The sequence below is a fragment of the Ovis aries genome, chromosome 3, assembly GCF_016772045.2.
Source record: "Ovis aries strain OAR_USU_Benz2616 breed Rambouillet chromosome 3, ARS-UI_Ramb_v3.0, whole genome shotgun sequence".
NCBI lineage: Eukaryota > Metazoa > Chordata > Mammalia > Artiodactyla > Bovidae > Ovis > Ovis aries.
Window position 1 is genome coordinate 212,636,028 of NC_056056.1, and position 16,404 is coordinate 212,652,431.

General features: G+C 52.0%; 1 protein-coding gene across 6 annotated transcripts in view; it reads right to left on the reverse strand.

Annotated features, from left to right (window-relative positions):
• The window catches only part of TEAD4 (TEA domain transcription factor 4), a 66,060-nt gene that overhangs the window by 25,794 nt on the left and 23,862 nt on the right, over positions 1–16,404 (reverse strand). For 4 of the 6 annotated variants that reach the window (XM_060413477.1, XM_060413476.1, XM_042247646.2 and 1 more), the window contains exons 2-3: positions 11,190–11,444; positions 11,011–11,088 (exon numbers count right to left, since the gene is read on the reverse strand). In XM_060413477.1, the coding sequence (XP_060269460.1) occupies positions 11,011–11,088; positions 11,190–11,444 (333 nt within the window). The remainder of the gene's footprint in view (positions 1–11,010; positions 11,089–11,189; positions 11,445–16,404) is intronic. The other 2 variants (XM_060413478.1, XM_042247645.2) reach the window with 1 other exon arrangement.

Sequence of the window (16,404 nt, forward strand, 5' to 3'; positions counted from 1 at the left end):
CCAAGGCTGGCTCGGCTGTCTTTGTGCTTTTCAAGTTGTGCTTCTCTCCTTCTGGGGAGATTCGCCCTCCTCTCCCTGACCTGCCCCTCTCAGACCATACCCCATTCAGGCCCTTTGTGTTGATCAGCAGTGGAGGATCCTGGGGTGGCAGTGGAGCCCCAGGTGTCTCTGGGTGTCTGGAGCCAAGGGAGACAAGCAGCTTCCTTCCTGCACCCTGAGGTCCTCCCGAGGTCAACCTGGCCATTCTACTGCCTCCAGACCAGCTGGCATCTGATCCAGACTTTATACAGACATAGGGAACCGCTATAGTTTCTTTTATTTTTGTGATGATAGTAATAATAATGAATGCTTATGGAGCACACAGGAACCTGTACAAATACAGAGAGAAGACAGTATCTGCTCTATATGCGTTCACACTTTTGCCCTCCTGGGGCAGCTGTTCTATCTTCCATTCCAACCACAGGGAGATCGAGGCACAGAGAGGTTTACAGGCTTGTTTACATCACAGGCAAGCCCGTGGTTGAGATCAAATCCAAGCAGTCTGGTTCTCTCTCTCTTTTTTTTCCTTTTTGGCCACGCCATGTCACATGTGAGGTCTTAGTTCCATGACCAGGGATCAAACCTGCATCCACTGCGTTAGGAGGAGGAAGTCCTATTCACTGGACCACACCGCAAAGTCCCTAGAGCCAATCTCTTAACTTCTCTTTAACATAAGAGTGAGAGGACTGACCAGGTGGCCCCAGGGGTCCTATGTAGCCTAAGTGAGAAGAAACTAAGGCCCAGAGAGGGGACGTGATTCATTCAAAGTCACATGGCTTATTACTGACCCAGGGCCATGGAACATCCATTTTCTAAGGCCACACCCAGGGCTTCGCAATGGCTCCTCCTCCCCATGGATGGTCTGGGAGTTGCCCGAGACCATCCTACTCCACCTTTCTGGACCAGTTCCCCCACCACCACCCAGGCCTCTGCGTGAAGTCCTTAGTAATGGCTCACTGTCCCTTGCCCTGACCCTGCCCGGGTCCTGCAGGGACAGCCAACTATCTAGGCCAAGAGCCCGTCCCCCCACTTTCACTCTCTCCTGGACAGTGGCCCCAGGGATGTGGGAGCCAATGTGCCCGAGGTTATGGGGGTGCCAGGAGGACCCCGGAGCCTGGGCAGCAGCAGAGAGAGCCAGGCAGTGTGCAAAGCTGCTAAGCCACAGTGAAGGCAGCAGAGAAAAGCAACGGCGGAGGGAGTGGAGTGAAGTGAAGTCGCTCAGTCGTGTCCAACTCTTTGCGACCCCATGAACTGTAGCCCACCAGGCTCCTCCGCCCATGGGATTCTCCAGGCAAGAATACTGGAGTGGGTTGTCATTTCCTTCTCCAGGGGATCTTCCTGACCCAGGGATCGAACCCAGGTCTCCCGTATGGTAGGCGGACGCTTTAACCTCTGAGCCACCAGGGAAGCCCAACGGCAGAGGGAACCTAATAGGAAATCCAGATGAGTCAGTGGGGAGACAGGAGACCCACACTCTGTCCCAGCTCTGCCCCCAGCTGCAAACCCCCTCCGGGGGCTGAGATCACAGACTGGGGCAGCGGGAGGCCAGCTTGGAACAAGTGGAGGCCAGCTGGGCAGCTGGGCATTGCAGTCTAGCAGTGACCTTGGCCAACCCCAGAGAGAGTCTGGGTGGGGCTAGAAAGGACCAGAAGGTGGCCCATGTGTCAGAGAACATGTGCCCAAAGCCCCCACCCAGCTCAAACCCATGACCCCACCCTCCATGGGCAAAGACAGCCATAGGGATTGACCCTCAGGCTAAAGGTGGGCCCTCCCAATGCAGCGGCCCACTCCAGTATCCTTGCCTGCAAAATCTCATGGACAGCGGCCACACCAAGTGACCATCCTCGACTCTGAAGCCCACACCTGGAGTCACACATGTCCTGCCAGTCACCCCAGGCTCTTCCTCAGTCACACATGAGCCACGCATGAACCTTCAGTTAGTGTTAGTCGCTCAGTCATGCCCGACTCTGCAACCCCATGGACTGCAGTCAACCAGGCTCCTCTGTCCATGAGATTTTCCAGGCAAGGATACTGGAGAGGGTTGCCATTTCCTTCTCCAGGGGATCTTCCCAACCCAGGGATCGAACCCGGGTCTCCTGCACTGCAGGCAGATTCGTTACAACTGAGTTACAAGGGAAGCCCCTCATGAACCTTTATGCCATCTGTAAATCCTGTCTGGGACAGGCCTCTTGTGTGTCTCATCCCCTCCCTGCACCACCCCTACCCCTGGGCCATAAACATGTTCAAAGTTTATGTCCATTAAGAAAGGTCGAAAAGACAGTTGTCTTTGCTAATATTGACAATACAGTCCTGTTAGAACTAGTTTTCTAGTCAAAGCTATGGTTTTCCACTAGTCATGTATGGATGTGAGAGTTGGACCATAAAGAATGCTAACTGCTGAAGAGTTGATGCTTTTGAACCATGGTGCTAGAGAAGACTCTTGAGAGCCCCTTGGACAACAAGGAGATCAAACCAGTCCATCGTAAAGGAAATCAGTCCTGAGTATGCACTGGAAGGACTGGTACTGAAGCTGAAACTCTGGTTACCTGAGTAACCAGAAAAGATCTGGAAAAGACCCTGAAGCTGGGAAAGACTGAGGATGGGAGAAGGGGATGACAGAGAATGAGATGGTTGGATGGCATCGCCGACTCGATGGACATGAATTTGAGCAAGATCTGGGAGTTGGTGATGGACAAGGAAGCCTGGCGTGCTGCAGTCCATGGAGTGGCAAAAGAGTCGGACACGACTGAGCGACTGAATTGAACTGAAAACTAGTTTTCAAAGTTGAAAAGGGCATGAGCTTCCCCTTTGAAGCAAAGGGAGATATTCAGCAGAGTCCTCACAGGGAGGGAGCTCTTTAGAGGGGCTGACATTTCACTCTTGCAGTGGGTGGATGCAGAGGAGGCCAGCCCCTCCCCCCGCCATGCACATGGCCTGGCCTGGGGGCCGCTCTGGCCAGGGGTCAACTGATGCTATAAACACCTGCAGCTGGAGGAGAAGGCTATTTGTGGAGAAGACACTTTTCAGGCCTGACATCCGAGCTGTCACCACCATTGTCCCTGGAGGGCTCTTGGACTTCTGGTGAAATCCAACCCCATCTTCAAGGCCACCGCCCAGGTGGGCATCTGGCCTCCAAGCCTGGTGCACAGGCTCTGTGGCTCTCTGGGCTCAAGTCATTTGAGCTCCTCCAAGGCAGGGAAGAGGTCCCCCACAAGTGCTGCAGCCCGTTCACTGGGCACCTCTCGGCCCGCAGTGACACCAAAGACTGTGCCGTCTTTCAACAAGAGCGTGAAAAGGTGCTCAACATCGCTAACCTTAGGTGAAGGTAAGGTAAGGTGAAGTTGCTCAGTCGTGTCCGACTCTTTGCGACCCCATGGACTGTAGCCTACCAGGCTCCTCCGTCCATGGGATTCTCTAGGCAAAAATACTGGAGTGGGTTGCCATTTCCTCCTCCAGGGGATCTTCCCAACCCAGGGATCGAACCCAGGTCTCCTGCAATGGAGGCAGATGCTTTAACCTCTGAGCCACCAGGGAAGCCCTCGCTAACCTCAGGGAAATGCAAGTGAAACCATGAGATACCACCTCACACCCGCTAGAATGGCTACTGGGGAAAAACGGAAAATAAGTATTGCCAAGATGTGAAGAAATTAAAACACTTGTACGTTGCTGGTAGAATGTAAACTGGTGCAGCCACTGTGGGAGATAATCTGGTAGCTCCTCAAAAAATTAAACAGGATCAGCACACGATTCAGCAATTCCATCTCTAGGTGCACACCACAAATGACCGAAAGCCGGGTCTTAAAGAGCTATCTGTACACCCATGTGTACACTATTCATAATACCCGGAAGGTAGAAATACCCACATATAAATTAATAGCTTAAATGGATCAATAACATGTGGTCCAGCCATACAACGGAATTCAATGGAACTGTTCAGCAGTTAAAAAAAAAAAAGAACGACGTTCTGACCCAGGCTGCAACGTGGATGAACCTTGAAGGTACTGTCCTGAGAGAAGTAATCGAGGCACAGAAGTGCAAGGACTGCGTGATTCCACTCCCGTGATGAACCCAAGATGTTGCTGCTATTGTTTAGTCACTAGGTCGTGTCCAGCTCTTTGCAACTCCATAGACAGGCTTCCCTGTCCTCCACTACCTCTCGGAGTTTGCTCAAACTCATGTCCACTGAGTCAGAGATGCCTCCAAACATCTTATCTCTCTGTCACCCCCTTCTCCTCCTGCCCTCAATCTTTCCCAGCATCAGGGTCTTTTCTAATGAGTCGGCTCTTTGCATCAGGCAGCGAAAGCATTGGCGCTTCAGCGTCTGTCCTTCCAATGAATATTCAGGGTCGGTTTCCTTTAAGATTGACTAGTTTGATGTCTCTGCTGTCCAAGGGACTCTGAAGAGGCTTTTCCAACACCACAGTTTGAAAGCATCAATTCTTCAGCACTCAGCTTTCTTTATGGTCCAACTCTCACATCCATACCTGACTACTGGAAAAACCATAGCTTTGACTATGCAGATCTTGGTTGGCAAAGTGATAGCTCTGCTTTTTAATACGCTGCCTAGGTTTGTCATAGCTGTTCCCAGAATAGGCAAATTCATAAAGACAGAAAATAGATTAGAGGCCATCAGGGCCCAGGGGGAGGGAGGAAAGGGATTTACTGCTTAATGGGTACAGTTTCTGTTGGGAAGAAGGAAAAAGTTCTGGAGATGTCCGTGAGGATGGTTGCCCGACACTGTACGTGTGCTTAATACCACTGAGCGGCGTACTTAAAAAGGGTCTGGATGGTACATGTTAAGCTCTGTGTATTTTCCCACCATAAAGTATATGACGAGTTGGCTGTTCACATGAGTAATGTGAGTATATGTGTAATATATGAGCAATAAAATGAAAATACATGAGTAATAAATAAAACCAACCCCCCCAAAGGCAGTATTATTACTCTCCCCATTTCTCAAGTAAGGAAACTGAAGCTGAGAAGAGGTACACAACATGCCCGAGGCCACGCTGGCCCCTGGACAGAGTGGATGTGGGCAGAGATGCCCATCGTCAAGCCTCCAGAAACAGGAGGCCAAGGACGCAGGCTGGATGAGGGAGACACACAGCACAGGGAGGCGGAGGGTCCAAGGATCACAAGGAAGCGGGCAGAAGTCGACTGAGGCTTCCTGACCTGTGCCGTCCCTGCAGTGACCAGAGCCCCACCCAGGTCCAGCCTATGCTCTGCCTCTTGCAAGCTAGCGATTCACCTCTGATGAGGGCCTCCCAGGTGGCGCTAGTAGTAAAGAACCCGCCTGCCAATGCAGGAGACATACGAAACGCAGGTTCATCCTTGTTTGGGTAAGATGCCCTGGAGGAGGGCACGGTCACCCACTCCAGCATTCTTACCTGGAGAATCCCATGGACAGAGGAGCCTGGTGGGCTACGATCCATAGAGTCTCAGAGTCAGACACAACTAAAGCAACTTAGCATGCCAAGCATCTTGGATGGGCCCTGATCACAGTGCTTTGCCCAGATCCCCAGGGAAACCCCCAAACCCACACGGCTAGTCTCCACCTCTGGGCCAAGGATCACTCCCTTCGGCCCTCCTCCACCCAGCCAAGCTCCACTTCCTCCCAGAAAGCTCTCAAGGTAAGCCAGCCCCTGGCTGACTCCTCTACCTAACATGAGTGCCATCCATTTTCTTTAAAAAGATGTTCCTCCGGCATCTCCCTCAACCATGAAGCTGGCGAGAACAGAGACCATGGCCCCAGCCTGGCCTCTTCCTGGATAAGAACCACCCGACGGCTAACAGGCCACGAGGCACCCAGGGAGACCTGGGAGAAAGAGGGGTCGGGGGGAGGGCAGACACAGACACTTGGGAGATTCAGAGCAGCATCCAAGAAGGTGAGGGGCCTGGTGGGCAGAGAGGAGGAAGTACAGGAGCAAGACAGCAGCCGGAGGGAGAGTGAGGCCACTGGGGCCAGACTCACCTCCCACCACCTGCCCACGGGGCCAGAGCCAGGCTGGGCAAGGAGGTCAGAGTGACCAGCAGCGCCAGGGTGAGGGTCACACCATGACGGGGCAAAAACAAAGGCTGCCGTGAGCCGGGGAAGGGGAGCCCCGGCCCAGGAGAGGCTCAGCATAGACAGGTCCCTGCACCCGAGTGTCACCTGCATGTCTGTCTGACCCTAATCGGCGGTCCTGCTCTCGGTGTGCGTGGGCTGGGCTGGGGGCAGGCCTGAACCCCCATCCTCAGAGACTCCAGGTCTCGGATATTCCTCTGGGCATTTTGTGCTTCCTGCCTGAGAAGCCAGCTGCCTACCTGGAAGCCAGGTTGAGGACTCTGGATGCAGAGTCAGGGGTTAGGGGGGTAGGGGAGGAGCCCTCCAGGGTGCCCAGGGCTCAGATGGGGCAGAGGCACAGAGGGTGGCAAAAAAAATGGGTCCGGGAGCCGAAGAGGGTGGTGAGCAGCCCGAGGTCTGAGTCAGCTTGGCAGCAGGTCCCTCTCCCCCTCCCCCTGGGCCTGGGGCCCATCCCACGCCTAGGCCTGAGCTCAGAGTTATATATACCCCCCAGCTGGGCCACTCACTCGGGCAGAGAGCCCCGTCCACTCCCCGGCGAGGCCCCACCTTGGCTCAGCCCCCGCGCCTGTAAGAGGAGACGGGGAGCTGGGAGAAGCCAGCGTCTGGGCCCCAGGCAGGATGTGTACCCGAGGAGGACAGGTGCTGTGGGGGCTGGGTTGGTCACCAGACTCTGCAGGGATGGGGGGAGGCCCCCCTCCCGTCCCCCTGCCCAGAGCCTGACCCACCTGAGCCGGGGCCAAGCGGGAGCTGAACTGGCTTCAAAGAGCTCACCAGGGCCACTTGGGGTGACAGGGAGCGCTGAGCAAACCCCCCCCAGCCCCCACTTACTACCTGAGCGACTCAGGGACTCAGCCTCTCTGAGCTTCTCTCTCTGCATCTACAGAGGCTGTAAACCCTCCCTACTCACCCCTCCCCGACAAAGACGGTCACTATGAAGCTCTGGCCTCCTTGGCCCCTCTCCTCTTCCTCCTTCGGGGTGGCCCCCCCACCCTCAGCCCCTCTCTATCTCTGGGCACACGGGAAGGAGGGCCACAATAGACACCAGCAAGACCCACAGTGAGCCACTGTCTTCATCTAGCTTCCCCCGCCCATCGGCTCCCCTCCTGTCAAAGAGAATTCCACCCCCGGGACTGCTGAAAGTGTGCCTGCCTGCTGAAAGTGTGCCTGCCTTTCCCAAACCCTGCCTCAGTCGCATCGCCAGGGGACTAAGCTCAAGTCTCTCAACCCCGATATCTCTCTACGTGAATAGAGATAGAAATAGCCACCCATAACGACTGTCGGTCTGGTCAAGGCTATGGTTTTTCCAATAGACATGTATGGATGTGAGAGCTGGACCATAAAGAAAGCTGAGAGCCGAAGAATTGATGCTTTTGAACTGTGGTGTTGGAGAAGACTCTTGAGAGTCCGTTGGACGGCAAGGAGATCCAACCAGTCCATCCTAAAGGAAATCAGTCCTGGAAATTCACTGGAAGGACTGATGCTGAAGCTGAAACTCCAATACTTTGGCCACCTGATACGAAGAACTGACTCATTTGAAAAGACCCTGATGCTGGGAAAGGTTGAAGGCAGGAGGAGAAGGGTATGACAGAGGATGAGATGGTTGGATGGCATCACCAACTCAACGGACATGAGTTTGAGCAAGCTCCAGGAGATGGTGATGGACAGGGAGGCCTGGCATGCTGCACTTTGGGGTCACAAAGGGTCAGACACGACTGAGTGACTGAACTGAACTAAACGATTGAATAAACTGAAGCATTCACCCAAACGTCTGTCAACTGAGTCAACAGCTGTGCACCACGGGGTCCATCCATATGACGGAACGTGACCCCGTCTTCCAGAGGAAGGAGGTTCTGACACCCGCTACGTACGACGTGGAGGAACCTCGAGGACACGACGGTCGTTTAAACAAGGCGGACACAGGAAGACAAGCACTGTGTGATCCCACTTACGTGAGGTCCACAGAGGAGTCACAGCCACTGAGACAGAAAGTGGATGGCGGGCACCAGGGGCCGGGGGGTCGGGGGGCGGTGCAGGTGAGTGTTTAAGGAGGACAGAGTTTCAGTTTGGGAGGATGAGAAAATTCTAGAGACGGATGGTGGGGATGGTCACACAGCCGTGTGAATGTACTTAATTTCACTGAACTGCACACTGAAAAATGGTTAAAACGGTCAATTTGATGTTCCGTATACTTTACCACCATGCACAAAGGAACAGCTGGTCCACAGCGGCCCTCAAACACTGTCCGCTGGCTCTCCACGGTTTGCAATCCCTTGGGGTCTTCCCCACACAGCAGTGACCTCAACTTCCTCCCCACGCTGAGCACCTCTGCCCACCTGTGTTTGCCAGGCCCTCTGTCCCTTGAAAGCAGGAAGAGAAATCCTGCCAGGTTCCCCAGGAACCCATCACAGTCCCACCAGGGACCTGCCAGCTCTCCAGCCACCCACCTGTCCCTCCCTGCACACCCTGCCCTCTTCTCACCCTCACCCCTCAGCTTGTGACCAGCAGGCACCCCACTCTTCAACTGAGCAGTGGGAAGCACCCCAGATACTCGAGACCCTTCCTCCCCAACTCCACAGGCAAAGCCTCCATGAAGCAGCCCCATCTGGACGCACGGATGCTCCATGCACAGTGCTGCCTCCTCCACGAAGCCTCTGCAGGGACCAGAGGTAAGAAGCAGCCGCTAGAACAGGGGTCAGGCAGGGCGGCCTAGGGGCTGACACAGGGCTTGAGTAGAGCCACGGCAGAGGGGCCAGTAAGGAGGGATGAGCAGCTTCAACTGCTGACCGAGGAGCAGACCCGGGGTCCAGAAAGGACCTTGCTTCCCCAACAAGCAGGGGAGAAGGAGTCCTTTGTCCTCACAGGTGAGGTGCAGGTGAAGGGTAAAGGAGGCAGGGCTGTGTGGCTCCACAGCACCCCAGGCCAGTGAGTAAGAGGCTTTGGGTTTGGTCACTTGAATTGAGTTGAACAGTGTCCCCCCAATATTCATGTCCCCCCGGAACCCCAGCACGTGACCTCATCAAGAAGCAAGGTCTTGACAGACATAATTAGTTAAGATGAGGGCATACTGAATATAGGGCTTCCCTGGGGGCTCAGTGGTAAAGAATCCACCTGCCAATGCAGGAGACACAGAAGACGCAGGTTTTATCCCTGGGTCAGGAAGATCCCCTGGAAGAGGAGATGGCAACCCATTCCAGTATTCTTGCCTGGGAAATCCCACGGGCAGAGGAGTCTGGTGGGCTACAGGCCATGGGGTCATATAGTCAGACACGACTGGGCTCACATTGGATTAAGGTGGGCCCCCGATGTCTGGTGTCCTGATAAGAGCAGGACACACAGAGACTCGGAGAGGACAACAGGGTCAGAGACGAGAGTGATGTGGCCACAAGCCAAGGGCACCAGGGCCGCCAGCTGCCACCAGAAGCCAGGAGGGAGACATAGCACACATCCAACCCTACAGACCCCCTTGGGTTCAGACTTCTGGCCTCCTGACCCTCCAGAGGATACATTTCTTTGTCTAAGGCACCCCTTAAATTTGTGGTAATTTCTTACAGAAGGCCTAGGAGATGAGTTGGTTCAGCCCCTAAGGGCCCCTCACAGTTGACGAAGCATCTGTGCTGGGGAAGGGCATCTGGCTTGGAGCCCTCTCATTGAGGGCAGAGGGCGACCCAGGGAGCAGCACCCTGAAGCACCTCCTTTCCTGGGAATCACAGCACGGGGGCTGGAAGGCTTCTGTCAGTCACAGAGACTCTCTTGCCTGCCCAAGACCCATGTCTCAAGCTGGGTGTCCTGGGGGACTTTCCAATGGCTGAGCTGAGCCTCCCAACGGCTGTTACTATTTGCTCTGCTTCCCCAAAGCCTTCCTTCAAGGCTATGGTTTTTCCAGTAGTCATGGATGGATGTGAGAGTTGGACTATAAAAAAGCTGAATGCCAAAGAATTGATGCTTTTGAACTGTGGTGTTGGAGAAGACTCTTAAGAGTCCATTGGACTGCAAGGAGATCCAACCAGTCAATCCTAAAGGAAATCAGTCCTGAATATTCATTGGAAGGACTGATGGTGAAGCTCAAGCTTCAATACTTTGACCACCTGATGCAAAGAGCCAACTCAGTGGAAAAGACCCTGATGCTGGGAAAGACTGAAGGTGGGAGAAGGGGACGACAGAGGATGAGATGGTTGATAGCATCACTGACTCAATGGGCATGAGTCTGAGCAAACTCCAGGAGTTGGTGATGGACAAGGAGGCCTGGCGTGCTGCAGTCCATGGGGTTGCAAAGAGTTGGACACGACTGAGCAACTGAACTGAACTGAACTTGCTTCCCCATATACCGTATCTTCCACCCAAAAGTCAAGACAGAGCCTGGATGGGAGTGGAATCTGGGGAGAATGGATACATGTATATGTACGGCTGAGCCACTCTGCTGTGCACTGAAACCATCACAACAGTGTTAACCGGCTATACGCCAATCTAACATGAAAAGTTTAAAAAATAATACACAGTCACAGAAGTCAACACAGCCCCAGGAGAATGGCTCAGCCCACCGGCTGCTGGACACTGAGCATGTTCCCAATCTTAATGGCTCAGGAAGACCTAGCCTTCCTGATCACTGTCCTCTCTGGGGACACTCCATCTTCCCTGTGTACGGCTACATGTATGCTCACCTCCCCCACCGCCCCCACCGAGCAGGGCTTAGATCTGCCCCACCCCAGCTGGTACACAACAGACTCCTGCCTGGGGGAAGGAGGGAGGGAGAGGATGAGCAAGGACATCTTCCTAACACCCTTCACACGTGGGAAGCTGGGAGAAGGTCAGGCATTTGCCTGGGGGGTGGCTGGAGGGATTTTCCCAGCCTGCCCTGGGGGGATGTTCTGCCACTTTCCCAAGTCTTCCCCCACCACCTTCTTACCAACCTCCACATCCATCCACGGGCATCTCCTCCAAGATCCTTCCATCCCTTAGGAGTCCAGACAGAATAAAGCAGCGTCCACCTGGGAGGAGTCCCAGGAAGTCACACCCCTCCATCACTTGGTGGGAACCTGACTCAACCCTGAACAGGGGTCCGGCTGCCCAGACCCAACAGCCTCCTTACCATACATCTTGCCTTCATCCGACAGGATGATCTTGCGCCGACCGCAGGGTGGGTAGATGGCCAGGGCCTCCTGGAAGCTCTGCTCAATGTCAGGGCTCCACACGCCCTCCGCGTCATTGTCGATGGGCTTGTCCAAGGCCTGGCTGCCCCCAGAGACGTTGCTCCCCTCGGGGGAGTTGGGAGAGCCCCACTCGTTGGAGGTAATGGTGCCGGCCTTGCCCTCCAAGGCTCCGCTTGGAGGAGCGCCTGTTGGACCTGTTTGGGCAGAAACCACCAGGGCATCAGTGGGCGAATGTGTGGATGTGGGGCAGGACGCCCAAGGAGTGCCACCCCCCGGAACTGGGTGCTCCTCCTTTCTTGCCCATCGCAGCTCAGGAGCTCGAAGAGAAAAGCCAGGGACCCCAGGGAACAGAGTGAGGCAGAAGGTAGCAGGGGGGCAAGGGCAGGTCATCTTCAGTCCATCACCCTCAGCTTCCCACCCTGTGAGAGCTCAGTGACCAGGCCCTGATTGTGGGTCTAAGGCCCAAGATGGCACTGGGAAGTCAAAAGTGAGGACCAAGTATCAGGGTTGTTCTATGTTAAACCACAAAGGGGCAAAAGAATGCAAAATATTGTGCACTGTAACGTAAAGTGGGAACAACAGCTAGGGAAAACAGTATGGACGTCCCTAAAAAATCAGACTACCGTATGGTCCAGCAATTCCACTTCTGCATATACAGCTAAAAGAACTGAAAGCGGTGTCTCAAAGACATGTGGGTACACCCCTGTTCATAGCAGCATTATTCACAATAGCCAAGGGGTAGAAGCAACCCAAGTGTCCATGGATGGATGAATGGATAAGCAGAACACGGTGTCTACCTATTATACAGCAGAGATGAACCTTGACACTTTATCCTAAGTGACGTAAGCCAGTCACTAAAGACAAATACGCTGTGATTCCACGTTTATGACGTCTGAGAGCAACCAAAGTCATAGAGACAGACAGTAGAACGATGGTCACCAGGGGATGGAGCGGGGAGGAGGCGGGGAGTTGCTGGGTACAGAGTTTCTGTTTTGCAAAATGAAAAAGTTTCGGAGATCTGCTGCTGCGCAACAATATGTATATACATTTTTTCCCCTGGTTTTAAGTTTACCTTTTATTTTTAAAAATTTTTTATGGCAGTACCATTGATTTAATGTTGTGTTAGCTTCAGGGGCACAGCAAAGTGTTTCAGTTATACATATATCTCCTTATGAATATACTTTGACATGACTCAACTGTATCCTTCAAAACGGTTAAGATGATTAATTTTATGTGTCTTTTTAACCATAATTAAAATATGAAATTAAAAGAAGCATACAAAATAAAATACAGGTCACCATTCTCCTACTTCATCCCAGCTCAGGCTGTTTTTAGAGGAAGAGTCTAACCCTGGCAGATTCTCGGGTGTTAGGGCTTCCCTGCTAACAGTCAGTAAAGAATCCGCCTGCACTGCAGGAGACCCGGGTTCAATCCCTGGGTCAAGAAGATCCCCTGGAGAAGGAAATGGCAACCTACTCCAGTGTTCTTGCCTGGGAAATCCCATAGACAGAGGACCCTGGCGGGTTACAGTCCATGGGGTCACAAGGAGTCACACATGACTAAACATGAACAACAGCAGCACATGCTAATAATCTTAAGGCAGTTTTTGGATTATAAAAACCAGGTGGACACCAGCTACCTCCCAAAGCCCTCTGGAGCCCCCAGCATCCCATCTCTCTCAGCCACCAAGCACCTCTGCAAAGGAGGACCCTCTCCCCATCGCACGTCAGCCCCTCCCTTCTTCCTCATTAGCCATCAGGAACAGTGTCAGGAGTCGGAACACCTGAGTTCCCACCCACTACCATCCAAGACTCTCTGAGATAAGACCTCCCCAAGCATTCCTCCTCCCTGTCTCTCTCTTCCCCAGGCTTGTTAGAGGCACCACTGTTCACAGAAAGGTGGGCATGAGGGTTAGCACGGTCAAGGCCACAGTGGAGGAAAAGGAGGAGCTGAGTCGGGGGCAGCGCCTCCTGGGAGGGGTGGAGGGTCTAAGGAGCTTGGCCTGGCTGCTGGCACGGACATGTAGTGGGAAGGAGGGTAGAACCACTGAAATTCAAGGCAGGAACCCCAGCGGAAACCTAACCCAATCCCCTCAGCTTGAGGATAAGCACCCTGAGACCAGGGAGGCCTAGGGACACGCCAGAGGTCACGGAGCCAATCGCTAGTGCAGCTGACTCTCGATCTCTGCCCCTAGGGTCCCAGGTTTTTCAGCATAACAAACTTACATCAACCTCCTCTCTGTTAAAATAAGTTTTCCTACAGCCACTATGGAGAACAGTATGGACGGTCCTTAAAAAACGAAAACTAGACCTACCATTTGACCCAGTGATCCCACTCTTGGGCATCTACCCAGAGAAAACCATAATTCAAAAAGATACATGCATCCCAGTGTTCACTGCAGCACTATTTACAATAATCAGGACAGGCAAGCCACCTAAGCGACCGTCAGCAGAGGAATGGATAAAGATGTGGTGCATACATGTAACAGAGTATTACTCAGCTATAAAAAGGAATGAAATTGCGTCATTTGCAGAGATGTGGTTGGACCTAGAGACTCTCACACAGAGTGAAGTCAGTCAGAAAGGGAAAAACAAATATCATATATTAACACATATATGGGGAATCTCGAAAAATGGTACAGATGATCTGATCTGCAAATCAGAAATAGGGACACAGACACAGAGAACAAACATCTGGGACGCCAAGGGGAAAAGGGGGTATATGGGATGAACTGGGAGATTGGGATTGACATGTATTGATAATATATATAAAATAGATAGCTAACAAGAACGTACTGTATAGCACAGGGAACTCGGTGCCCTGCGGTGACTTAAATGAGAAGGAAATCCAAAATAGAGGGGATATATGTATCTGCATGGTTGACTCACTTTGCTGTGCAGCAGAACCTGACACAGGGTTATAAAGCAACTATACTCCAAATTTAAAAAAAAGTTTTCTTCAATAGTCTGAGGGTGTCACAATAATACTGGAATGGGTTGCCATTTCCTCCTCCAGGGGATCTTCCTGACCAGGGATGGAACTCACATTTCCTCATCTATCTCCTGCATGGGCAGGCGGATTCTTTACCCCTGAGCCATCAGGGAAGCCCAGTAATGAAGCCGCTGAGTTTTAGTGGCCACACCTATGCGACCTTACACCAGAAGCATGCAGGGTGGCTGTAACTCAGTCCTCAGAGAAAAGGTAGACTGTTCATAAAATACGACATGGAAGATGGTCTGTCTTGGTCTAAGCCCTAGGTATAAAAAAGAATCGTCTTTCCTCAGAATTTGCAGCCAACGTTCTGCCCTTAAGTGGATTTGAGATCTGAACTTCATATTACAGGAAGCCCCAGTCAATTCACAAAAATAAACAGTGACCCCAGGCTAACAATCTCTAAGTAGACAATCTTAACTCAGACTGCTGAGACCCAAAGCCTTGCTAAAGAATCTCAAAATCCAAAATGACAAATATAAGAGGAAACGATCTCAGAGCTTCTGAGTATGGTGACCATATGAATAGGCGGGGAGAGGGGCTGCCCACAGAAAGGGCGTGGAAGCTTGCTTCCTTCCCCAAGCCACGTCAGATGCATACCTGGCATCTGCTGTTCCTGAGTTACATCCTTTTATAGCAAAGTGGTAGGCTGGTAAGTGAAATGTTTCTCTGAGTTCTGAGAACCACTCTAGCAAGTGAATTGAACCCAAGGAGGTGGGGGTCTCTGGAACTTCCAATGTACCTATGCGTGCGTGCTCAGTTGCTTCAGTCGTGTCCGACTCTTTGTGACCCCGTGGACTGTAGCCCACTAGGCTCCTCTGTGGAACTCTCCAGGCAAGAATACTGAAGTGGGTTGCCATGCCCTGCTCTGGGGGATCTTCCCAACCCAGGGATCGAGCCCGTGTTTCCCATGCACTGCAGGTGGATTCTTTACCACTGAGCCACCAGGGAAGCGCCCCAGTCTGTCTGTAGTTGATGATAACCTGAACTTGCAGGGTGAGGGCCGTCTTGCGGGCCTGAGGCTTTAGCCTGTAGGAGCCCGTGCTACTTCCAGATAGATAATGTTAGAACTGAGTTGAATTGTAGGGTAAACACTTGCTGGCTGGTGACGGGAAAAACACTTAGCCACAGATTGGACTTGGTGACCAGAACTTTTAATGATTAAACACTAAAAGTATTACACTTCAAGTCAGAAGTAAGATAAAGAATGCTCACTTTCAACACTGAACACTCAACACTGTAACATAAGTCCTAGCGGGTACAGTAGAATAGAAGAGCTCCGCAGATCGGAAAGGAAGACGTAAAACTGTCCTTGTACTTAGGAATCGTGATAGAAGACTGAAAAGAAACAAACCATAAAAAGAGCTTCTGAGTTCAACAACACCAACATAACAAAATCAATTCCATTTTTATGCCAGAAATAAGAAATTTGATAACGCAGTTTCTTAAAATATCCTGTTTAGATACAAAGTCATAATTTATCGAGTAGTGATAAATCCAACAAAGGATGAGATCTTTACAGAGAAAATGGTAACTGCTTTAAAAGATATCATTTCTGCATGAGACAGGGTGCTCAGGACCAGTGCTTTGGGATGAGCCTGAGGGATGGGATGGGGAGGGAGGTGGGAGAGGGGTTCAGGATGGGGAACACATGTACACCCATGGCCGATTAATGTCTTTGTATGGCAAAAACTACTACAATACTGTAATTAGCTTCCAATAAAAAAATTAATTAAAAAAATAAAAGACATAATTTCTAAATAAATGGAGAAGAAACTGTGTGTTCGTGGAAAATAGTATCGCCAAGAGGTTGAATCTCTCTGGATAAATCATAAATTCAGTGAAAGTATGACTAAAATCCCACAAGGTTTTCCGCAAACTTGAGTTGATTTTCAAGACACATGGAAGCCCAAGACAGTTCTCGAGTCATCTAACCCACTGCCTTCACCTTGGATTAGACCTTCCCATCCAAACCCAAGTCTTCCCTGGGTTCTGGCTGCAGAGCGACCACCCACCAATCATCAGACATCTCCGAAGCTCTTCCCTCTCGACGCGTCCAGAGTCACAAGGCTCGAGATTGAATCCCGCTCCTCCTCTGTCTCTCGGGAGAGGACATCACCATCTGCCCAGAGGCCAGCAGCCAAGGAATGTGCTTTGACTCCC